The sequence below is a fragment of the Musca autumnalis genome, unplaced genomic scaffold (genome assembly GCF_047663935.1).
Source record: "Musca autumnalis isolate F117 unplaced genomic scaffold, ASM4766393v1 scaffold_5, whole genome shotgun sequence".
In the NCBI taxonomy this organism is placed as follows: Eukaryota; Metazoa; Arthropoda; class Insecta; order Diptera; family Muscidae; genus Musca; species Musca autumnalis.
Window position 1 is genome coordinate 60,174,922 of NW_027412088.1, and position 25,820 is coordinate 60,200,741.

Below are 25,820 nucleotides of genomic sequence, written 5' to 3' on the forward strand. Positions count from 1 at the left end.
TGTGAATACACGCAGCGCTTTAACTAGATTTAAATGAAAGGTGCTTACACCTGGGAGGTTTTTGCGGATTCTGAATCTGCAATGTTCATAGATGAGAAAAATTAAAAAAACATAAAAATCGCTGGAGGGATTTTCGAATATATCGCTGTCAAATTTCACATATTTATGGCTTTTTTAGGTTTTCACGATTTTCCGTGGAAACCGCAAGTCCTATCGAAATCTGATTAAACAAAATATTGTAGCAGGGAAAATTCTCTACAAAATTGACCTTTATGAATTTTTCCTTGGATTGACCATTTTTGAGATATTGAAGTTCAAATTGGGACAATTCACTGACTGTATCGTTTCCTTATAAAACAATGCCATGACTGCAATTTCCCAACTTAAACTTATATATCTAAAAATGGTACAGCCTAAGAAAAAATCACGCAAGCCAATCTTGTAGAGAATTTTCACAGCTCTAAAATTTTCTCAGGTTCCATATCGATAAGACTTGCCGTATGCATGCAAAAATGCGAAACACTAACAAAAAAACCTACAAATGTAACCTGAGCTTCTTTATCTCAAAAATGGTACATCCTGGGAACAAGTGATACACGTCAATCCTCTAGAGAATTTTCACAGCTAAAACATTTTCTTTAGCTCCATTTCGATAGGACTTGCGGTAACCTGAAATAAACATAAAAATCGATTTTTTTCTTGTTTTAAAATTTTTCTCATCTATGAACATTGCTGTTTCAGAATCCACAAAAAACATCCCAGTTGTAATCTGTTTTTACTTAATGTTAGTTAAGGCGCTCTGTATGGCATTGTTTTATAAGGAGGCGATACAGTCAGTTCATTGTCCCAATTTGAACTTCAATATCGCAAAGTCATGAAGGTTATTCTTATAGAGAAATTTCACTGCTACAACATTTTCATTAATCCCATTTCGATAGGACTTGCGGTTTCCAAGGAAAATCGTGAAAACCTAAAACAAACCAAAAATGGGAATTTTGATCGCGATTTATTTGAAAATCCCTCCGGCGATTTTTTTTGTTTTTTTGATTTCTCTCTTCTATGAACTCTATAGCTTCAGAATTCGCGAAAACTTCCCAGGTGTAAGCACTTTTCATTTAAATTTAGTTAAGGCGCACCGCGAATACTCCGGTGATCCAATGATATGAAGTAACCCTAGGCAAAAACACGTGTTCTTTTGTCGTTAGAAGACCTATGAAATTCTTCTGTTGTCTATGGAAGACCCTCTATAGGTCTTCTGTCGTCCATATAAGACCTCTAGAGGTTTTCTGATGTCTTTGGAAGACCCCCAGAGGGTTTCTGATGTCTTTTCTAAGACCCCCAAAAGTATTCTGTTGGCTTTAGAAGACCCCAAAGGTCTCTTGTTTTCTTTAGAAGACCTCGAGAGGTATTCTGTTTTCTTCAGAAGACCTCAAGAGATCTTCTGTTGCCTATAAAATACCTACAAAGGTTTTAAGCTGTCTATAGATGACCTCCAAATGTCTTCTGTTGCCCAGAGATTTTCTGATGTATTGCCTATAGAAGACCACCAGAGGTCTTCTGTTGGCTTTATAAGACATCCAAAGCTTTTGTGTTGGCTTTAGAGTTCGATTATGGATAGCAACTCAACTGAAGTTGCGTTGTAAGAAGAGAAAATCATAGATTTAAAATAAGTCAAACAAGAGAAATTTTTGTCAAATTCATTCAATATCAGTGTTTTGTGTTATTTGTAAAAAAATTATGAATTTCAATCCCGAAATGGATAGGAGTGGGATTGCTATACATAATTGACCCTTTAGGTCTTCAGTTGCATTTAGGAGACCTCCAAAGGTCTTATGTTGCCTCCTAATGGTCTTCTGTTGTGTTCAGAAAACATCCAATGGTCTTCCGTTGCCTTTAGAAGACCTCCAAAAGTCCTCAGTGTTCTTTAGAATACCTCCAAAAGGTTTTGTCCTCTTTTTTTGGCGTGTACCTTTGTACACTCTTGTATATGTACTCTATTTTCATTCAAAAATATTGGTCGCCGTAGTTATGACGGCATTTGATTTTTATTCATAAAATATGTTTACGTTTTTTAAATATGACAAAGGGAAGTGCCCCGCCCCCTTTGAAATTCAAGAAAATATGCATACTATTTCTAGCGGAGGCCATTCCTGTACATTCCCTGAAAATTTTAGGAAAATCGGTTCCGTAGTTTTTAGATGTAACATATTTTAAAAATTGGGCGTTGTCCAGCCTTTGGGTCCTAAAAAAGTTGGTAGCTATGTAAAGTAGGTCGGAGAAACAACCACAATTGTCTCGCAAAGTAATTTCCAAACCCTTACATTCGTAATTATTTTAAATATAACATTTTTAAAATATATAGGGTATGGGGGAATTACCCCGCCCCCTACGAAACTAAATGTGTATCCCTGTATATTCCGTGACAATTTCAGGAAAATCAGTTCAGTAGTTTTTGTAGTAAGATTCAAATTGAAAATTGTAAAAAGTGGGCCTTTTGAAATTTTCTTTGCATAAAAACCTATGTTGGGTTATGACGAACATTTCAAAAAGAAACAGAATTATCCAAATCGGTGTAGCCGTTCTCAACTTATGCCATTACCAACGAACGACATTTGATTTGTATTTATATAAATTAATACTCTTGCTTTTTATATATACAGTAGTTTTCACGCAGCTGCATTGGTTTTAGCTGCGTTTTGGCTTTAGCTGCCCAGTTTAATTTTTTTAGTGTATAACAAATTTCCTATTTTATATCATATTTATTTAAGATAAATGAATTTTTGGCTTAACTGCACAAATATTTCTGCAATTTTTCAAACTACTGTACCTACACATATTACCTGCCAACATCAAGCGTGTGAATTTTTAAACATGTTGCACAATGCCCATATTGCAATAATATTTGGCCCTTAGCTCCCCAAAAAGCACAGCAAAACAATTTCCCATCATTTTGACCCCAATACTTCACACGGTAATTTGTCCACACACAGCTGACCTTATTTCTTTTTTTGTGTTTAGCCCTGGTTTTCCCAGGTATGTAGGTACCCTTCCCTTCTTCTTCTTCTATTTTTTTGGTCCTGTTGCTGACCATAAATTATTATGCTTTGCAGTGTGTGCGCTTTTTTTGCCTCTTTTTTGTCTTGGCATGTGAAAATTATTAGTCAACATCTGTTCAATGTTTATTGTGTATCAGGTTCTGGTTCGATCGTTCAATATTCAGTGCAGTTTCAGTCCTTTGCTTTGAGTTTTTGTCGATGGTTTTTGATGTTTTTTTGTGGAAGGTAAGATATTAAATTATGTTTACCTTCGAAACACACACACGCCTGCACACTCAATGTCGAACTTTAAAGGTAACAGTTTCAAAGCACCCCAGTCGCCAGTCATTTGTTGCTCTCGTACCCAGCCAAGTTATTGAGCAGGGAATAAGAGCTGGTTGTGCTGACATGATTTTAAAATTTTGTTATAAACCATGACATGTTTATGACATGTTTGTGTTACCGTTTTTTTTCTTTTTTTGTGGTCACTTTTCGTAAATTAAAAATATAATGGGTTTTTCTACCCTCTTCCCTGTGGTGTGTAAGGTTCTTACAATTTGGACATTCGATGGACATGTATTGATGATATGCTATTGTTGGTTTTTGCCTTTTCTTTTAGTTTAAGAGCTCCCTTGATCAAAAGCGTGAGTGAATATGACATATTGACATATTTTTATATTTTGTTGTAACGTTTCTTTTTCTTTTTATTCATTTTTTTTTTTTGAAAAACATGTGAAGCTAATGAAAAACATGACATTTTTAAAATATTGTGCTTGTCCCTCCCAATATGTTGAAATTTTGAAATAGTGTCCTTGTTCCTCCTAGAATGTTTGTTCAAAGACGTACTCATTTTTTATTGTCAGAGCCTTGTATTCACAATTTGTAAGTTGGACATGCTAATCATTGCTGCACATTGGTACTTGCCAACAATTTTGGACACTTTGTTGTACTTGAACTAAATCAAAAACTGTCCCAAGGTAATATTTTTGCTCCACTTGTATTTTCCACAAAAAATTAAACAAAAGAAAACGTAAACCAAATATCCTGCATAAAACCAAACTGCAAATGATTCATCATTAATTCAGCAACAATTGTTAAAATTGTACATAACAAAAACATACAATTGGGAATATTTGTATGTATGTACATTGCCACAAAACAAGATTTGAGGTATTGTCAGATCTATGTTCGCCATTATTTTTGTTTGCTGTTTTGGCTGTAGAATTCCCATGTTCTTAATGATAGGAAATGAATGGCTGATTTCAATCGTGTGTTGTTAACATTTTTGTACTTTTTGTATCAGTCTCTGCACATTGATACATATCTGCCAGTTGCTAGGAGGGGGTGTGTATGTACCCCGTAGCAGCCTACCCCGCAAACATCGTTATCAATTGACAACAGATTGATGTACATTATTTTTATGTTGTTTATCTGCGATTGACAATTGCAATAACCATAAAAAGACACGAAAAAAACAACAACAAATACGAAAACATTTGATTTTCAGTTTTTCGCAGTTGTATGTCAGTTAAGCAGTTAGTCAATTGTACGGATCATGGTACATGTTATATGAGAAAATCTATGAAAAATATGATGCCAATTTGGTGACTTGTAAACGATCATAGATTTCCCACCATGCCGATATTTTACGCAGATCATCTAATTTTGAAAACCATGTTTGATTTTGGTCTATTGATTTTCGTGATGGTAAGATTATATTCAGACATCGGACTTTTTTAGTTCTCCTCAAAATTCCTTAAAAACCTCAATTATGGTCCACTTTGGGTCTTATCAAAATTCCTTAAAAAAACCTCATTTGTGGTTCATTTTGGGTCTTCTCAGAATTCCTTAAAAAAACCTTATTTATGGTCCACTCAAAAAATCTCATTTACGGTCCACTGTGGGTCTTCTCAAAACTCATTTATAAATCCACGTTTACACTGATCTTTGGGTCATCTCAAAATTCCTTCAAAAATCTACGTTAACACTGCTCTTTGGGTCTTCTCAAAATTACTTTTAAAATCCACGTTTACACTGCTCTTTGGGTCTTCTGAAAATTCCTTTAAAAATCCACGTTTACACTGCTCTTTGAGTCTACTCCAAATTCCTTTAAAAAACCACGTTTACACTGCTCTTTGAGTCTACTCCAAATTCCTTTAAAAATCCAATTTTAAACTGCTCTTTTGGTCTTCTCAAAATTCCTTTAAAAATCAACTTTCACGCTGCCCGTAGGGTCTTCTCAAAATTCCTTTAAAAATCAACTTTCACGCTGCTCGTTGGGTCTTCTCAAAATTCCTTTAAAAATCAACTTTCACGCTGCTCTTTGGGTCCTTTCAAAATTCATTAAATCTACTTTCACGCTGCTCTTTGGGCCTTCTCAAAATTCCTTTAAAAATCCACGTTTACACCGCTCTTTTGGTCTTCTCAAAATTCCTTTAAAAATCCACGTTTACACCGCTCTTTTGGTCTTCTCAAAATTCCTTTAAAAATCCACGTTTACACTGCTCTTTGGATCTTCTCAAAATTCCTTTAAAAATCCACGCTTACACTGCTCTTTGAGTCTTCTCAAAATTCCTTTAAAAATCTACGTTTACACTGTTCTTTAAGTCTTCTCAAAACTCCTTTATAAATCCACGTTTACACTGCTCTTTGGGAATTCTCAAATTTATTTTAAAAATCCACGTTTGCAGCGCTGTTTTATTATTTTTAAAAATCCGCGATTACAGCGCTGTTTTCTTATTTTTAAAAATCCACGTTTACAGCGCTGTTTTCTTATTTTTAAAAATCCACGTTTACACTGCTCTTTCGGTCTTCTCAAAATTCACTTTAAAATCCAAGTTTACATTGCTCCTTGGGTCTTCTCAAAATTCCTTTAAAAATCAATTTTTACACTGCTCTTTGGGTCTGCTCAAAATTCCAAAAATTCTTTAAAAAATCCACGTCTTATGTCCTGATTAGGACCTCCAAAAATTCTTTAAAAAATCCACGTCTTATGTCCTGATTAGGACCTCCAAAAATTCTTTAAAAAATCCACGTCTTATGTCCTGATTAGGACCTCCAAAAATTCTTTAAAAAATCCACGTCTTATGTCCTGATTAGGACCTCCAAAAATTCTTTAAAAAATCCACGTCTTATGTCCTGATTAGGACCTCCAAAAATTCTTTAAAAAATCCACGTCTTATGTCCTGATTAGGACCTCCAAAAATTCATTAAAAAATCCACGTCTTATGTCCTGATTAGGACCTCCAAAAATTCTTTAAAAAATCCACGTCTTATGTCCTGATTAGGACCTCCAAAAATTCTTTAAAAAATCCACGTCTTATGTCCTGATTAGGACCTCCAAAAATTCTTTAAATAATCCACGTCTTATGTCCTGATTAGGACCTCCAAAAATTCTTTAAATAATCCACGTCTTATGTCCTGATTAGGACCTCCAAAAATTCTTTAAAAAATCCACGTCTTATGTCCTGATTAGGACCTCCAAAAATTCTTTAAAAAATCCACGTCTTATGTCCTGATTAGGACCTCCAAAAATTCTTTAAAAAATCCACGTCTTATGCCCTGATGGGGACCTCCAAAAGTTCTTTAAAAAATCCACGTCTTATGTCCTGATTGGGACCTCCAAAAATTCTTTAAAAATCCACATCTTATTCCCTGACTGGGACCTCCAAAAGTTCTTTAAAAAATCCACGTCTTATGTCCTGATTGGGACCTCCAAAAGTTCTTTAAAAAATCTACGTCTTATGCCCTGATTGGGACCTCCAAAAATTCTTTAAAAAATCCACGTCTTATGTCCTGATTGGGACCTCCAAAAATTCTTTAAAAAATCCACGTCTTATGTCCTGATTAGGACCTCCAAAAATTCTTTAAAAAATCCACGTCTTATGTCCTGATTAGGACCTCCAAAAATTCTTTAAACAATCCACGTCTTATGTCCTGATTAGGACCTCCAAAAATTCTTTAAAAAATCCACGTCTTACGTCCTGATTAGGACCTCCAAAAATTCTTTAAACAATCCACGTCTTATGTCCTGATTAGGACCTCCAAAAGTTTTTAAAAAATCCACGTCTTATGTCCTGATTGGGACCTCCAAAAATTCTTTAAAAAATCCACGTCTTATGTCCTGATTGGGACCTCCAAAAGTTTTTAAAAAATCCACGTCTTATGTCCTGATTGGGACCTCCAAAAGTTCTTTAAAAAATCCACGTCTTATGTCCTGATTGGGACCTCCAAAAGTTTTTTAACAAATGCACGTCTTATGTCCTGATTGGGACCTCCAAAAGTTCTTTAAAAAATCCACGTCTTATGTCCTGATTGGGACCTCCAAAAGTTCTTTAAAAAATCCACGTCTTATGTCCTGATTGGGACCTCCAAAAGTTCTTTAAAAAATCCACGTCTTATGTCCTGAGTGGGACCTCCAAAAATTCTTTAAAAAATCCACGTCTTATGTCCTGATTGGGACCTCCAAAAATTCTTTAAAAAATCCACGTCTTATGTCCTGATTGGACCTCCAAAAATTCTTTAAAAAATCCACGTCATATGTCCTGATTGGGACCTCCAAAAGTTCTTAAAAAAATCCACGTCTTATGTCCTGATTGGGACCTCCAAAAATTCTTTAAAAAATTCACGTCTTATGCCCTGATTGGGACCTCCAAAAGTTCTTTAAAAAATTCACGTCTTATGTCATGATTGGGACCTCCAAAATTCTTTAAAAAATTCACGTCTTATGTCATGATTGGGACCTCCAAAATTCTTTAAAAAATCCACGTCATATGTCCTGATTGGGACCTCCAAAAATTCTTTAAAAAATCCACGTCTTATGTCCTGATTGGGACCTCCAAAAATTCATTAAAAAATCCCCGTCTTATGTCCTGATTGGGACCTCAAAAAATTCTTTAAAAAATCCACGTCTTATGTCCTGATTGGGACCTCCAAAAATTCTTTAAATAATCCACGTCTTATGTCCTGATTGGGACCTCCAAAAATTCTTTAAAAAATTCACGTCTTATGTCCTGATTGGGACCTCCAAAAATTCTTTAAAAAATCCACGTCTTATGTCCTGATTGGGACCTCCAAAAATTCTTTAAAAAATCCACGTCTTATGTCCTGATTGGGACCTCCAAAAATTCTTTAAAAAATTCACGTCTTATGTCCTGATTGGGACCTCCAAAAATTCTTTAAAAAATCCACGTCTTATGTCCTGATTGGGACCTCCAAAAATTCTTTAAATAATCCACGTCTTATGTCCTGATTGGGACCTCCAAAAGTTCTTTAAAAAATCCACGTCTTATGTCCTGATTGGGACTTGCAAAAATTCTTTAAAAATTAACGTATTCTTCTGCTTGGGTCACCCAAAACATCTTTAAAAAAAAACAGGTCTTATGTCCTGATTGGGACTTCCAAAAATTCTTTAAAAAATCCCCGTCTTATGTCCTGATTGGGACTTGCAAAAATTCTTTAAAAATTAACGTATTCTTCTGCTTGGGTCACCCAAAACATCTTTAAAAAATCCACGTTTATTTTTCTTCTTCGGTGCTTCAAAAATTCTTTAAAAAATCCACGTTTATTTTTCTTCTTGGGTGCTCCAAAAATCCTTAAAAAAATCCGCGTTTATTTTTCTTTTTGGGTCCTCCAAAAATTGCTTAAAAAATCCACGTTTATTTTTCTCTTTGGGTCCTCCAAAAATTGTTTCAAAAATCCACGTTTTTTTTTGTTTGGGTTCACCAAAAATTTTTTCAAAAATCCTGGTTTAATTTTCGGTTTAGGTCCTGCAAAAATTCCTTAAAAAATCCACGTTCATTTTTTTGCATGGTGCTCCAAAAATTCTTTAAAAAATCCCTGTCTAATGTCCTGTTTGCATCGTCCAAAAATTCTTTTAAAAATCCCCAAAATTATAAAATCCACATTTAATGTCCTTTTTGAGTCTCTTTTTTAAAGCCTAACAAAAAATCTCCAATTTGGTCATTAGCATTCTCTTCTGTAGCTTTCTGTTGTTGTTGGTGTTACCTATTTGTTTATTGTTGTTAATATATATATGTGTTGTTGTTAATAGTTGGTCTGTCTGTCTGTCCGGTTGATGGCTATTGTATGCTGTGTCATTGTTGCCAATGATGTTGGTTCTTTTTTCTACAGTTGTTTTTTTTGTCGCCCTTTGTATTGTTGTTATTTTCAACAGACTCACTCACGTCTATTTGTTGTATGCGTCAAAGTGTGGGTGAGAGTTATTGTTGTTGTAGAAATTAATGACATTCTTTTGTATTGTCATTCGCTGACATATTCAGATCATTAATATTGTTTTTGTTCTATATGTGTGTGTGCAATTTTTTTGTTATTATTGTTGCTGTCAGTGGTATTTGTTTCTGTTGTTTCCTACAATTTGTTGTCCCTCTCTCCCCCTATATGCCCCTCTTAACATTTTGCTTACGCATTGCATTTTATATAACCCAGTCGGGTTTATTGTCTCCGTTGTTGTTGTTGTTTGCATAAAGTATTTGCATTCGTTGTCTGTGTATGTTTGTATAATAAAATGAAACTCTGGATTTTTGCACAATATTTTATATATGTACATTTGTACATTTATTTACAATTGTTGAAATTGTGTGTGTGTGTGTATGGGAGTTTGTGCTAGGATGTACGTTTGAGTTTTGTCTGTTTGCTTGTTCATTCCACTGTTTATCAAGGGAATTAAATCAGTTCTCAGTGATTATATGCCAAAAGCACTGACAGTTTTTTTTTTCCTTTTCGATTGTGTGTGTGTGTAGAGTGAGATATAGCAGCAGTTTTTGTTTGCTTACTTGTTCACTCTTTCTTTCTCCATATTCCATTATTATTTTCTGTAGTAAATTTTAATGTTTAAATGTTTACCCTGTGGGAGTTCATTGGAATTTAGTTTGTTTTGAGAATACGTATCCTTTATAAATTGTCTTGGCCATAAAATTGCAATAGTCATAGAACGGAAGAGGGATAAAGAGAAATAGACAGAGAGAGAGAGGGAGTGCGGGAGGGAGAACGATTTAGGGAAAGTAAAACGTTTTCACTTCAATAATTTATGTAAATTGATTTACAATTGTAGCGTTACATTACTTTGCGAAATCTTTGCAAATTCATTTTCTATATAACAGCCTGGCAGCAGCACTAAGCATACTTTTGGAAATTAATCAAATAGCTCCTCAGGGTATGCTTTGAACTATTTGAACAAAATAAATCGTTTTGTAAGTAATTTAAAACTGAACTTAGGGTTTAGGAGCGGTGGTGGAAAATTTTCACATTATGGAATGGGTTAAATTTATTTAGTTGTACATAAAAATTTATTTTATAGAACAATAGTAGGAAGCCAAGTAATTGTCAAAATCAGCCCGATTATGTACTACACAAATCGAGTAATTAAAATGTCAAAATGTAAGTTTACCCCAAACATCTCGGAAGCCACAGAGGGGGAACTTCACTTATAACCCCGTGATGTTAACGAAATTCCGCTTCAATCCCTATGGTAACGGTATTTGTATTTCTCTATTATGAAAACCAATTATATTGTCTTGCTATCTCGACGAAACAAATTCCACAATCTCCTTCCTTTTCATGACATTTCCACAATGTGTAAAGCATACTTTTAGGAATGTGCAATCAGCTGCAAAGAAAATAAAGAACAAAATTGGAAAACAAACTAATTAAACTGCAAAATAAACCCCAAAAACATAAAAGAAACCAAACATTGTAACATCATCCTTATGTTCTTTTTCTTTTCTCTCTCTCTCTTCTTTTACAGTTCGAAACATCCGAAACAACAACAACAGCAACAGCTCCTTCAGCAGCCCTGCCATCCGTTGATCTTTTGGCCGACCACAAAAGGCGTCATGTCCGTTACCAACGTCAACAGTTGCATGAACTACAATTGGCACAACGTCAGCTAAGGCGTCAATTCAATGAATTGAAATATCATCGTATTGGTGAACGTGTGCGTAGCATCGAAATCGAACAGCATCGTGTTGCGGAAGCCAATTTCAATCTTTCGCGGCAAATTGCTTCCTTGGATAAGTTACATACCTCAATGCTCGAACTACTCGAAGATGTTGAACAAGTACAAACGAAAGTTGATAAAAATATACCCGATTTACGTCACGAAATTTCCAAATTGGAATTCGGTCAGGCACAACTTATGTCCGAACACAATTTGGTGCGTGAGGAAGGCAAAAATATGGCACGTTCATTGCAGGCATTGGCCTACAGTGTTGGTACGTTGCAGGATGAACGTGATGGTGTTCGTCGCATGCAATCAAGTGTGGGTGAAATGCGTAACCAATTGGATCGTTTGCAAACAATGGTCGATGATATACAAAGAGCTTTACAGCATCGTCAGCATCGTGGTGTTCCCCATATAAATAAGGTAAGGAGTTGAAAGGGTGGAAAGATATGAATGAATGGATGTTTATTTTTTGGGTGTTTTTGTGAGTGTGCTCACGTTTAGATACTCCAACACAAACTAGGGTAACTAGAATTGAAACGCCAACACTTAAATTGGGGAAAAATGTGGCCATCCAGCAAGTGCACTGAAGTGTAAAAAAAAACCATGGTAATACACCATTTCCAAGTATATAGAGAAAAAGATGGGATAATATTAAAGCATAAATTATTTTTACTTTCCATTATATTTCCTCATCGGAGACATAGGCGAGGATTATAGGCGATATTTTTCGAAGCATCATCTGAGAAACAGACGTGAGTTAGAGGAGTGGTTTTTTTAAACAAAAATTTTCTATGCATAATCTGAGTCACAGGAGTGGATTTTTTAAATAATAATCTTCTAGGCATCATCTGAGTCACAGGAGTGGATTTTTTAAACAATATTATTCAAGGCATCAATATTTTCTGCATTTTTTTCATAGGCGTGGATTTTTCAAATAATATTTTTTGCATTTTTTTAATAGGCGTGGATTTTTTAAATAATATTTTTTGCATTTTTTTCATAGGCGTGGATTTTTTTAAATATTTTTTTTTTTTGCATTTTTTTCATAGGCGTGGATTTTTTTAAATAATATTTTTTGCATTTTTTTCATAGGCGTGGATTTTTTTAAATAATATTTTTTGCATTTTTTTCATAGGCGTGGATTTTTTAAATAATATTTTTTGCATTTTTTTCATAGGCGTGGATTTCTTTAAATAATATTTTTTGCATTTTTTTCATAGACGTGGATTTTTTTAAATAATATTTTTTGTTTTTGTTATTTGGATTTTTTTAAATAATATTTTTTGCATTTTTTTCATAGGCCTGGATTTTTTAAATAATTTTTTTTGTATTTTTTTCATGTGGATTTTTTTAAATAATTTTTTTTTTCATAGGCGTGGATTTTTGTAAATAATATTTTTTGCATTTTTTTCATAGTCGTGGTTTTTTTTAAGTAATATTTTTTGCATTTTTTTCATAGGCGTGGATTTCTTTAAATAATATTTTTTGCATTTTTTTCATAGACGTGGATTTTTTTAAATAATATTTTTTGAATTTTTTTCATAGGCGTGGATTTTTTAAATAATATTGTTTGCATTTTTTTCATAGTCGTGGATTTTTTTAAATAATATTTTTTGCATTTTTTCATAGGCGTGGATTTTTTTATATAATATTTTTTGCATTTTTTTCATAGACGTGGATTTTTTTAAATAATATTTTTTGCATTTTTTTCATAGGCGTGGATTTTTTAAATAATATTGTTTGCATTTTTTTCATAGTCGTGGATTTTTTTAAATAATATTTTTTGCATTTTTTCATAGGCGTGGATTTTTTTAAATAATATTTTTTGCATTTTTTTCATAGGCGTGGATTTTTTTAATAATATTTTTTGCATTTTTTTATAGGCGTGGATTTTTTAAATAATATTTTTTGCATTTTTTCCATAGGCGTGGATTTTTTAAATAATGTTTTTTGCATTTTTTTCATAGGCGTGGATTTTTTAAATAATATTTTTTGCATTTTTTTCATAGGCGTGGATTTTTTAAATAATATTTTTTGCATTTTTTTCATAGGCGTGGATTTGTTAAATAATATTTTTTGCATTTTTTTCATAGGCGTGGATTTTTTAAATAATATTTTTTGCATTCTTTTCATAGGCGTGGATTTTTTAAATAATATTTTTTGCATTCTTTTCATAGGCGTGGATTTTTTAAATAATATTTTTTGCATTTTTTTTCATAGGCGTGGATTTTTTAAATAATATTTTTTGCATTTTTTTCATAGGCGTGGATTTTTTAAATAATATTTTTTGCATTTTTTTCATAGGCGTGGATTTTTTAAATAATATTTTTTGCATTTTTTTCATAGGTGTGGATTTTTTAAATAATATTTTTTGCATTTTTTTCATAGGCGTGGATTTTTTAAATAATATTTTTTGCATTTTTTTCATAGGCGTGGATTTTTTAAATAATATTTTTTGCATTTTTTTCATAGGCGTGGATTTTTTAAATAATATTTTTTGCATTTTTTTCATAGGCGTGGATTTTTTAAATAATATTTTTTGCATTTTTTTCATAGGCGTGGATTTTTTAAATAATATTTTTTGCATTTTTTTCATAGGCGTGGATTTTTTAAATAATATTTTTTGCATTTTTTTCATAGGCGTGGATTTTTTAAATAATATTTTTTGCATTTTTTTCATAGGCGTGGATTTTTTAAATAATATTTTTTGCATTTTTTTCATAGGCGTGGATTTTTTAAATAATATTTTTTGCATTTTTTTCATAGGCGTGGATTTTTTAAATAATATTTTTTGCTTTTTTTTCATAGGCGCGGATTTTTTAAATAATATTTTTTGCATTTTTTTCATAGGCGTGGATTTTTTAAATAATATTTTTTGCATTTTTTTCATAGGCGTGGATTTTTTAAATAATATTTTTTGCATTTTTTTCATAGGCGTGGATTTTTTAAATAATATTTTTTGCATTTTTTTCATAGGCGTGGATTTTTTAAATAATATTTTTTGCATTTTTTTCATAGGCGTGGATTTTTTAAATAATATTTTTTGCATTTTTTTCATAGGCGTGGATTTTTTAAATAATATTTTTTGCATTTTTTTCATAGGCGTGGATTTTTTAAATAATATTTTTTGCATTTTTTTCATAGGCGTGGATTTTTTAAATAATATTTTTTGCATTTTTTTCATAGGCGTGGATTTTTTAAATAATATTTTTTGCATTTTTTTCATAGGCGTGGATTTTTTAAATAATATTTTTTGCATTTTTTTCATAGGCGTGGATTTTTTAAATAATATTTTTTGCATTTTTTTCATAGGCGTGGATTTTTTAAATAATATTTTTTGCATTTTTTTCATAGGCGTGGATTTTTTAAATAATATTTTTTGCATTTTTTTCATAGGCGTGGATTTTTTAAATAATATTTTTTGCATTTTTTTCATAGGCGTGGATTTTTTAAATAATATTTTTTGCATTTTTTTCATAGGCGTGGATTTTTTAAATAATATTTTTTGCATTTTTTTCATAGGCGTGGATTTTTTAAATAATATTTTTTGCATTTTTTTCATAGGCGTGGATTTTTTAAATAATATTTTTTGCATTTTTTCCATAGGCGTGGATTTTTTAAATAATATTTTTTGCATTTTTTTCATAGGCGTGGGTTTTTTAAATATTTTTTTTTTGCATTTTTTTCATAGGCGTGGATTTTTTTAAATAATTTTTTTACATTTTTTTCATAGGCGTGGATTTTTTTAAATAATTTTTTTCATAGGCCTGGATTTTTTTAAATAATTTTTTTTTTGCATTTTTTTTATAGACGTGGATTTTTTTAAATAATTTTTTTTCCATTTTTTCATAGTCGTGGATTTTTTTAAATATTTTTTTTGCATTTTTTCATAGGCGTGGATTTTTTTAAATAATTTTTTTTGCATTTTTTTATAGGCGTGGATTTTTTTAAATAATTTTTTTTTGCATTTTTTTAATAGGCGTGGATTTTTTTAAATATTTTTTTTGCATTTTTTTAATAGGCGTGGATTTTTTTAAATATTTTTTTTGCATTTTTTTCATAGGCGTGGATTTTTTTAAATATTTTTTTTTTGCATTTTTTTCATAGGCGTGGATTTTTTTAAATAATTTTTTTGCCTATCTTCATCTCTGCGCCTTAGACGTCATCTGAGCCTTAGACGTGGATTTTTTAAATAATATTTTTTGCCCATCTGAGTCATAGATGTGGATTTTTTAAATAATATTTTTTTTTTCCATCATCTGAGCCTTAGACGTGGATTTTTTAAATAATATTTTTTGCCCATCTGAGTCATAGATGTGGATTTTTTAAATAATATTTTTTGCCCATCATGTGAGCCTTAGACTTGGATTTTTTAAATAATATTTTTTGCCCATCATCTGAGCCTTAGACGTGGATTTTTTAAATAATATTTTTTGCCCATCATCTGAGCCATAGACGTTGATCCATAGATGTGGATTTTTTAAAGAATATTTTTTGCCCATCATCTGAGCCTTAGACGTGGATTTTTTAAATAATATTTTTTGCCCATCATCTGATCCATAGATGTGGATTTTTTAAAGAATATTTTTTGCCCATCATCTGAGCCATAGATGTGGATTTTTTAAAGAATATTTTTTGCCTACATCTGAGCCTTAGACGTGGATTTTTTAAAGAATATTTTTTGCCCATCATCTGAGCCTTAGACGTAGATTTTTTAAATAATATTTTTAAGAAATTTTTAAATAAAATATGTCGAAGTCCTTTAGGGAATTTCTATAGCTAACAGTCCTTCTATAGTCTGCTCTAGTCCTTCTATAATTTACTCTATACTCTGCTCTAGTATATTTTATAGCTAGAAGACCTCTAATATAAATGGTGTACCCTGAATAAAGCATAACATAGATCTCCACTCCAACAAAGAAATGACGGGTTTGAATAGATTTTCAATTAAACGAAAATGAAACATGATGGCTGGCTGGATGGATGGATATACAAGAATAGATGTACAGCTCAACAACAATACGTTTCTGCTCTCCCTATTTTTTGTGTTCATATCTATCTGTATCCCTCTGCCTTTACAACATCAGGATAATATTTCATAGTATTGTCCCTATTGTTGTTTTCCGGCTATGTGCAATTTGTCGGTGGTATAGCTTTTGTGGAGATTTAACCGAAAACTGTTTGACTGATTTTGGTTTTTCTATTGTCTCTCTATCCATCCACTCTACGTTTTTCCATGCTATTTCTATTATGTATTTGTTTGTCAACAATAGAAAACTCTTTCAGCTTTGTTTTGGTTTTGAGTCACATCCCAAGCTTTACAAAAAAACAGCAACAAAAAAAACAAAAACAAGATATGTAGCCAAAAGAAAAACTGAAAACATCCAACACGAAATTCAAATCTGTCACGTTGTGTCAACGTTTGCATAACTCTATTCTCTGGAATAGTTCGGGAATCTGGGATGCATTATTGTGCGAATGCTTAGGGCGGTAGTGTATGTGTGTATGGGATTTGAGTTTCGTAATATAAAACCAGGAATTATACATATCCCCCTATTGTTTTTGTTCGCCAAGCCTTTAATTTCAGTTTACACTGCAATTTGAAAAGATTTCTGTTGTTATGCTCTGCTCTGTTTTTACTTTTTTCATTTCCCCAAAAAGGCATGAATGAAATTTCATCAGCAAAAAGTTAGAAATGAATGGGTGGATTATTGTTGTTTTTTCTTTACAGATGTATAAGCTGAAAGAGATAATATCGTTCATATTGGTTTCATTTGTTTGTTGTGTAGTTTGGTTTTTTTGTTATACCAACAATTTTCAATCTTTCAATCTGACACAATTACCCAACAAAATTGGCTCAGTGGAATAGATTCTCAAAGAAATTTGTCAAATAGGTTTTGAAACTACTTCGAAAGGGACTTTAGTTTTAGGGATTTCTAGTGGAGGGTTCTTAAAGTTCGGTCCAGCAGAACTTACCACCAATTTTATTTCTTTTTATTCATCGCCTTGTAGCTTGTATGTCTATTTTTTTCTCATTTTGTTTCCTTCTTTCTTTTCAGAAATCCAATCATCATCACCAACATCATAATGACAAGGATAACGAAGAGGAACAGCAACAACAACCCCAAAATGCCGAATCATTGGTAGCCAAATTAGAAAATGTTGAACAGCAATTTGAATCAATTATTGCCAAACTCCCCAAGGATTGTAGTGAAGTAACACCAACGGCGAGTAATGTATCCAATGATGGCCTCTATCTCATTGCACCCGCCGGTGACCATCATCCCCAGATGGCCCATTGTACACCGGATGGCTGGACAACGGTACAGCGACGTTACGATGGTAGTGCAGATTTTAATCGTTCATGGGAAGACTATGCCAAAGGCTTTGGCTCACCGGCTGGAGAATTTTGGATTGGCAATGAACAGTTACATCACTTAACACTGAACAATTGTACACGCCTACGCGTACTCATGCAAGACATTTACGATAATGTCTGGCTGGCCGAATACAATCAATTTTACATATCGTCACGGTCCGATGGCTATCGTTTGCATATTGCCGGCTATAGTGGTAATGCCTCGGATGCATTGGACTATCAGCAGGGTATGCAATTCTCGGCCATTGATGTGGATCGTGACATATCACAAACGCACTGTGCTGCCAACTATGAGGGTGGGTGGTGGTTCTCGCATTGTCAGCATGCAAATTTAAATGGTCGCTACAATCTGGGTTTGACATGGTTTGATGCGCAACGCAATGAATGGATTGCCGTTAAATCTAGTCAAATGATGATCAAACGTCAGTCACATGAGACGTGTAATTACGGCGGTAATGTGGCGGCAATACAAACACCGACAGCAACAACAACAGCCACAGCCACAATAGCAAAGTCGGTTACGACGACGCCGTCAGCGACATCACCATCATCAGCATCAACGACGACAGCGACAATAAACTCTGACAAGTCGATACCCTTAAATAACTTAAGACTTATTGATGATAATGCAAATACAGATTCTTTTGAATCGGTGTAGAACGTTCCTTATCACCACCACCGAATTCCTTCCATATCCCCATCCCCCCACACACTCAATTCGTCTTAAGTTATGAATAAATTAAGGGCATTTTTTTACACACACGAGAAAAATGATCATTAGCTGGATAATTGTCGTAAAACTTGTTAGAGTTAGAACCACCAAAGCCATACCTTACTATAGTTCGCGGTACAGTACGGATTGTGTACATATCGGTAAAAGATAATAAAACGGCAGCAGGTGGAGAATGAGAAGTAACTCCCACTACTTCTCTTTCTTCAAATGCACAGAAACACACACACACACACCGAAAACAAAAACATTTTTACCCACATTCTTTGTAAATAGTTATAATGAAACACTAACAAATATGTTTTGTTTTTTATTTTATTATTTTTTTTTAATCTTTATTATTGTTTAATTTGTAATACTAACCATAACAAAAAAATCCAATATAAATGTATGTAACATTTTTTACATTAGTATAAAGTAAAATGAGAAAACAATAACAAACAAATAACTATAAGCGTCCATTAAAAGTCAATACCATTAAAACAAAAACAAAACAATTACAAATTAAAATGAAATGCAGGCTTATTAAATAAGTGCTACAATTATTTTCTGTTGAAACTTGAATTACAAAAAATACCCATTTCCGTTGCACACATCACCACACATACATACATTCACATGTATATTCTGAGTAGACAACAAATTAGCAAGAATTGTTGTATTCAGAACTTTTTTAATAACAATTGGGTTTGACATTTTTGAATGTTAAATATTTTCCGAAAAAAAAAAACATTTAACTTGCCTATAGAAATGTATGCATTGTAAATGTTTTTTTTTTTTTTTTTTTTTTTTAATTCTGGACAATTGTTCCATTGCATTGTTTTCAATATCAATTACAATGGCCCTTTCAAATGCAAAAAATAATTATTTTTTTTAAATTGAACTTAAATTTGCATTTCCCATTTTAGTTTTAAATTTGAATAATTACAGGAAATGCTTTTATTCATTCGGAATATATGTATGTATGCAGAGAATTTAAAATGTACGTATCAATGCATTGATGTTATCAGATAAGAACTATTTAATTTAAAATCAATTGGAAATTTTTAAAATTATTTTTGCCCACAAATTTAATTTGCGAAGGGAAGGAACTCCCAAATAAAAAATCGTCCTAGGCTACCTTCTGTAACACGGCGCGCCTGAACCAACTTTAAACAAAAGGAGCTTACAAATGGAATTTTGAAACCAGAATGTTTATAGATGAGAAAATCAAAACACAAACAATTGAGAAAAAAAGATTTTTAAATAAATCGCGGTCATAGTTCACATTTTTGGGGGCCATTTAAGTTTTCACGATTTTGCTTGGAAACCACAAGCTCTATAGAAATGGCACTTAACAAAATGTTCTTGCAGTGAAAATTCTCTACAACATTTTCTTTAGTCCCATTTCGATAGGACTTGCGGTTTCCAAGCAAAATCCTGAAAACTTAAAAATATCTAAAAATGTGAACAAGTAAAAAAAGTTTCAGTCGGCTTTGCCGGCAGAGATATACCCTCAGCCAATGTGAAGTGAAACTTTCATCTACGGATAGATCGAATGTATTTAGGGCAGGGACGCGCTTCATTGCAAAGACAGTATAGTGAGAGCGCCTGAGTTGTTTTTGCATTTGCTTCTCTCTCTCACGTACAGTGTACGTGTACATAAACAAACGATGAACATCATGTGGTTGTTGTTTTTTTTCACACATGCTTTAGTATTGATGGAAATATTATGGGCGGCGCTGATTTAGGGCCTCTTCAGAATTTTCGAGAATTATCGTGGCCGCCACCTATGGTGACATACGGGTTTTTTACACCTTTTCGGGCTGTTTTCCAAAGAAATATGGACTTGTCCCTAAAAAAAAACTTAATCCGTTGTAATGGAGGTAGCGAATGCAAATCGCTTCAACAAAAATCAAAGTGATTCGAGAGCAGATCTTAAAGTGAGCTTATCCGAAATTTTGTGTGGGAGGTACCAGAAGAAGTTGAAAAATATAGTCCATATTCGAACCTGATCTGTATCTGGTAGATATATCAGGATGTGCAGAGTATGGATTACATCGGTCAATCCCTTTCCGAACATTTTTGAACTTTTGTCGGGGAGATACCTGAAGGAGTGGACCGATATGGCTTATCTTCGAACTTGAACTAAGTTTGCACAAAATATTACAAAGGCCACATTTTGGACCGAAACGGCAGATCCGTTCGAGAGTTATCTTGCGCTTCAACCACTACACACGGTGTCATAGGTTTTTTTTTGCACCTTTCAGGTTATTTTCTCAGGAAGTATGGACTTGTCTCTGATGAAACTTGTACCGTCGTATGGGGGGCAGTGAACATAAGTTGCTAGAACAAAAATCAAAGCGATTCGAGAGCAGGCCCGAAACTGAACTTTTCCGAAAGGAGTGGACCGACTGTGTCCATGTTGAAACCTTATCTAAGTTTGGTACACATTTCACGATGGGCAAAGTATGGACCAAATCGGTTGCTCCCTTCAAGAGTTATTGTGCGCACAAATTTTCTGAACATTTTCGAACTTTTGTGGGGGAGGTTCCTGAAGGATTAGACCGATATTGCCCATCTTGGAACTTAAACTAAGTTTGGACAAAATATTACGATAGCCAAATTTTGAACCAAATCGGCTCATCAGTTCGAGAGTTATCGTGCGCATCAGCCAGACAGACAGACGGACGGACATTGCTAAATCAACTCCAAATTGTCTGAAACACATTTCGTCCAAACATACTTGGTGTCTAAAACCATTATTTCGATGAGGCACATTTTGCCCGTATGAAAGTATATATACCGTTTCTAGCCTAAAGGCTGAGGGTATAAAAACGGGCTATATCTGTCCACGTTTTGATATAGCCCCCCGAATTTCGGTATTTTGAAAGTTTAAGCCGCATTATCCCACCGAAACGACTGAAATTTGGTATTTAGTCTTCCTTCGGCGGATTAAAACGTTCCGACTGAAAATTTTCCGGTATAGGACCACACCTTCATATAACCCCCATCGAACGGTACCTCCCTATTTTCGGTATTTTGAAAATTTTAGCCGCATTATCACAACGAAATGATTGAAGTTTGGTATTAAGTCTTCGCCGGGGTTATAAAACGTTCCACCTGAAATTCATCGGTATAGGTCCACGCCTTCATATAGCCCCCTTAGAACGGCACTTCCCGATTTTCCCTATTTTGATGGTTGTGGCCTCAATATCCCACCGTAATGACTGAAATTTGGTATTTAGTCTTCATCCGGGGGATTAAAACGTTCCACCTGAAATTTGTCAGTATAGGCCCACGCCTTCATATAGCCCCCTAAGAACGGTACCTCCCGATTTTCGGTATTTTGATGCTTGTGGAATCAATATCCCACCGAAATTACTGAAATTTGGTATGCAGTCTTTGTTAGGGGTATTAAACTTCCTACCTGAAAGTTGTCAGTATAGGTCCACTTCGGCATAGAGCCCCATAGAACGGTACCTTCCGATTTTCGGTATTTTGAAGGTTGTGACGTCAATATCCCACCGATATGCCTGAAATGTATATTTAGTCTTCGTTGGGGGTATAAAACGATCCACCTGAAATTCGTCGGTATAGGTTCACGCATTCATATAGCCCCCATAGAATGGTATAGTGAAGGGGAAAGAACTATACTAAAAATCCGTATACCATACAAAAGGTTATGGTTATGGCTTGCCAGCCTAGTCGGACAATAGGAAAAATTTGGAATTAAATATTGCTTAGGAAGTATGGATTTGCCCTCGAACAAAATTGTACCGTCTTACTAGGATGGCGTACGCAACATGCTGCCAAAAATTTAAAAATTATGCCAGACGGGTCCTTAAACTGCACTCTTTCTAAACTTTGTGTGGGAGGTACCCGAAAGAGTGGTCCGATATAGTCATAATTCGAGGCTACGATGTGCAACGTGTGGACCAAATCGGTATCTCCCTTCGAGAGATAAACTACGTACTACCCAGTTTAGTTGGACCCGGCAGGCTTTTTTGAGCTTTTGGGCCACTACTACTTGCCCCGAAAAAATGCGCCGTCGTAACAGGGCCCGCAAGAAGAACTTTTTGGAACAAATTTCAAAACGATTCGAGATGAGAAGATGGCATGTAGACGAAGGGCGGGACCGATGAAATAATACAATGTGCAAAGTTTGGACCAAAATGTAGCAAAAATCCACAAAATACGTTAAATAGGCAGGTACCGTTATATGGAGCTCTACCAAAACTTGGACCTAAGTTTTTGGTGAAACATTTTTGTGACCACAGGGAACTCTTAATATCAAATACAAGGTAGTCCGGTAAAAAAAACCTAACAAAAATCCTCAAAATACGTCAAATCGGGAGGTACCGTTATATGGGTGCCATTCAAAATATCCGCCTATATTGAAAGTTTTTGGTTGAGAAGTGTTGTGTCTACTAGGTATATTAAAAGTAAATTAATTAAATTTATGCAGGTAGTTCGGATGAAAAATGTAGCTAATATCTTCAAAATACTTAAAATCAGAAGGTACCGTTATTTAAATTTAAATTTTTTGATGGATAAGTTTTGTGACCACGGAGCAACTTAAAAGTCAAATTGCATTCAATTCGTATAAAAAATTTATCTAAAATCTTCACAATACCTAAAATCGGATGGTACTGTTATAAGGGTGGTCTATATCAAAGCGTGGACCTACCCTTGACAATTTTTGGTGGGGAAGTGAAGTGATCACTGGGAACCTTAAATATTAAATTACATGGAGTTCGGACGAGGGGCTATACCAAGACATGGACCTATGTTGACAGTTTTGGGAGAATAAGTGCTCCTTAAGAACCTTCTGTTCAGCTCGATTTTAGAACCTTTCCACCTTTCCATTTCTCTCTTTTACGCTTCTCCCATATCCTTTTCTCCTCGTGTGCTACAATTTGTTATTTAGTGCAGAGAAATCTTAAACGCGGAATTCTTCTTTTCGAAAGCAGCGCGTCACTCATCTTCTGTTTACACCATGGTTTCCTTGGTTGAAGCCTCTGCTACCCAAGTGCGGATTGATCACAGTGTGGATTGATCACTTTGGTTTCTTTTTTTGATCTTGAGATAGCCAGGTGCCCTTATGAATGTCGAAATGTTTAAATCTGGTGTTGCTAACTACCTTGTTTTTTGCCGCTTTGAGTCTATCAACCGTCCGTCCGTCTGTCTGGCTGGCTGGAGCACACGATAACTCTCGAACAGAACAAATGGTGGACATGATAACTCTCGAAGTTTCCAGTGGACAAAATTGGATGTTTTGTGAGTAAAATATACAAAAAAATTTCTAAAAAATTGCCATTTTGGCAGATCCGGCATCCTGGCTATATCGGTTTAATAGCTGTCTAAAGATCGTTTTGATATTATTACCGAAGATGCTTCTGCGATATTATGTTTTCCTGGACAATTCCATGCTTCCTGACATTGCTCAAAACCCTACGGTGACCAACTAAAATGGCTGGTGGGCGCGATAAGAATAATTTCCAAGACAAGATCAAAGTGGACTATGTTGACCCATTACTTCAGGTACCCCGCAAAACTTCAACACTTATGCACTTTAATCCAAAGTAAATTTAATTTAAATTAAATTTTTTATAATAATGTATGTATGTATCCAACATTCGCTAAGATCAGACAAGTTCCCCAAGTGATACCACGGGAGGTCAGTCTCTGTTAAAACCGTTCTGGACCGTTCCTTGGCATATTTCTCCCTAAAAACAACCCCTATCAATACTATAGCAAATTTTTAAATTTATTGAGAACGCTAAAAAGATTTCGGTTGGGTAGCCGGCTTCTGAACCATTGTGCGGCGGTGGTATATTCTCTCAGCATAATTCTCTAAAAAGAGGTGTCGTAAGATACGCCGTTCGGACTCGGTGATAAAAAAGTACATATCATGGAGCCAATATGAATCGGCACGCACTCTATGATATGACAGAAGTCTCCGTTGTCCCTTTGGGAATGTTGTGTTTTTATATCATCAATTCGTTTCATGCTGGGTAACTGGATATTTAGCTCAATTTCTTCAAATTTGAATTCGACTTTACGAGATTAGTGGAGCCTGCAATTTGAAAATTGTTTCCCCCATATTCCCTTTTATTTTCCACATAATATATTTCTCATCTAAACGTATGGTTTAAAGTTCTTATCTGGTAACCCTGTAGAAATATGCAACATCAAAAAAGGAAATGTAACTGTTTTCGTTTTGTAAAGAAAAGTATTTAAAAGTGCATTGTATTGAAATAGATACTGATAATAGTCACAGTTACAGTCACAGTCACATTAATTAAATTTCATTTTATTTTTGCAAAAAATAAAAGAAGTGTAGAACGAGCGCAGAGCAAAACAAAACAGAAAAAAATATGTAAAGTGCTGTGAAACAAACAAAAAAAGTTAAAGTGAATTTAATTTGTAGTCGTTTTTAATTAGTAAGAAGACATTGGAAGACATTTGTAAATAGTAAAGCATAGCATAGTGTTGTAGTTTAAGTTTTACTTTTTTATTTCTATTATTTTAACAACTTTTCTTCTTCTTCTTTGTTTAATATCATTATCATCATTACCTATATATTATTATAATTAGCATTGTAACTAATATTTAAAAAGAAATAGTTATGTGTAATTGTATTTGTAAAAGTAATGGAAAACAAGAAAAGAAAAAGAAAAAAACAGTCAACTTTACAAAATAATAAGAAAAATGCTAACTAAAAATAAATTGAAAGACAAAGACATAACAATAAGTATGAATAAATAATAACTAGTATTTATATAATACAAACAAGAAGAAACACAAAAATACAAAAAAGAATAAAAACAACATTAATATTGAAATTCAAAGCCAAATATTGAACAAAACATATGAAAGAAAAAAAGAAGAAGGAAAAAATGTAAACAACTGAATTATACATTACATACAAAACAAACGAAAAAATTGAAATCCTTTGTTTTTATTTCATTTCCTTTGTTGAATGTATCGGGGATATGGATACAGTAATTTGTTTTCTAGGTAAGATAATACCATGGGGGAAATATGTAATGGAAACATGGTTTTAAAACAAGTAAAGTGATGAAACTGAAAACACAGTTGCTGCTTTCAAAATTTAAAGAAATTAAAGAAAATATATAAATTTACTTCCGTTGCGTTTTGTTCTACAAGGCGAATTAAGGATAGATTTCCAAATGCAAAGATTTTCTACTTTACTTTTCCAATGTTGGATGTTCTCTGCTATCATCTTTAAATTGGCCTTTCCATCGATGTTTTGGTCTTCCCTTTCTGGCGGGGCTATCTTTATCCATCCTGCTGGCATGGCCCAGCCTACGCAATCGTTGTAGCTGGATGTGTTTTGCTATATCGATGTCGGCCGGTTGGTAAAGTTCGCGATTTATACGACACACAGCTTCTATACAAATTTGGACAAAAATAGAAGGCGTTGACCTAGGTTGATGCATTTTTGCACAAGGGCACAGGAATGAAAAATATCACCTTTAGTCCATATCGGTTCATATTTGTATTTATAACCCATATATATGGTAACATGGGGCGCCTTCGCCACGTTTTTGTTCAAAATGTTCTCATACCGACACCGTTAAAGTTTTTTCAAATATTATTTTTGGTACAAATATTAGCGTATCTTGACTATAAGTTTTGATATATAAATGGTTATAATTTTGTTTTTAAAATATTATTTTTGAGAATTTACGAAATGTCTAAAATGTG

At 33.6% G+C, this 25,820-nt stretch overlaps 1 protein-coding gene across 1 annotated transcript in view; it reads left to right on the forward strand.

Annotated features, from left to right (window-relative positions):
- sca (scabrous) overlaps positions 1-18,601 on the forward strand; it is a 61,294-nt gene extending 42,693 nt beyond the window's left edge. Inside the window, exons 3-4 of the mRNA XM_073990289.1 lie at positions 10,801-11,418; positions 17,058-18,601. Of these exons, the coding sequence (XP_073846390.1) occupies positions 10,801-11,418; positions 17,058-18,035 (1,596 nt within the window). The 3' untranslated portion in view covers positions 18,036-18,601. The remainder of the gene's footprint in view (positions 1-10,800; positions 11,419-17,057) is intronic.
- Positions 18,602-25,820: the final 7,219 nt, after the last annotated feature.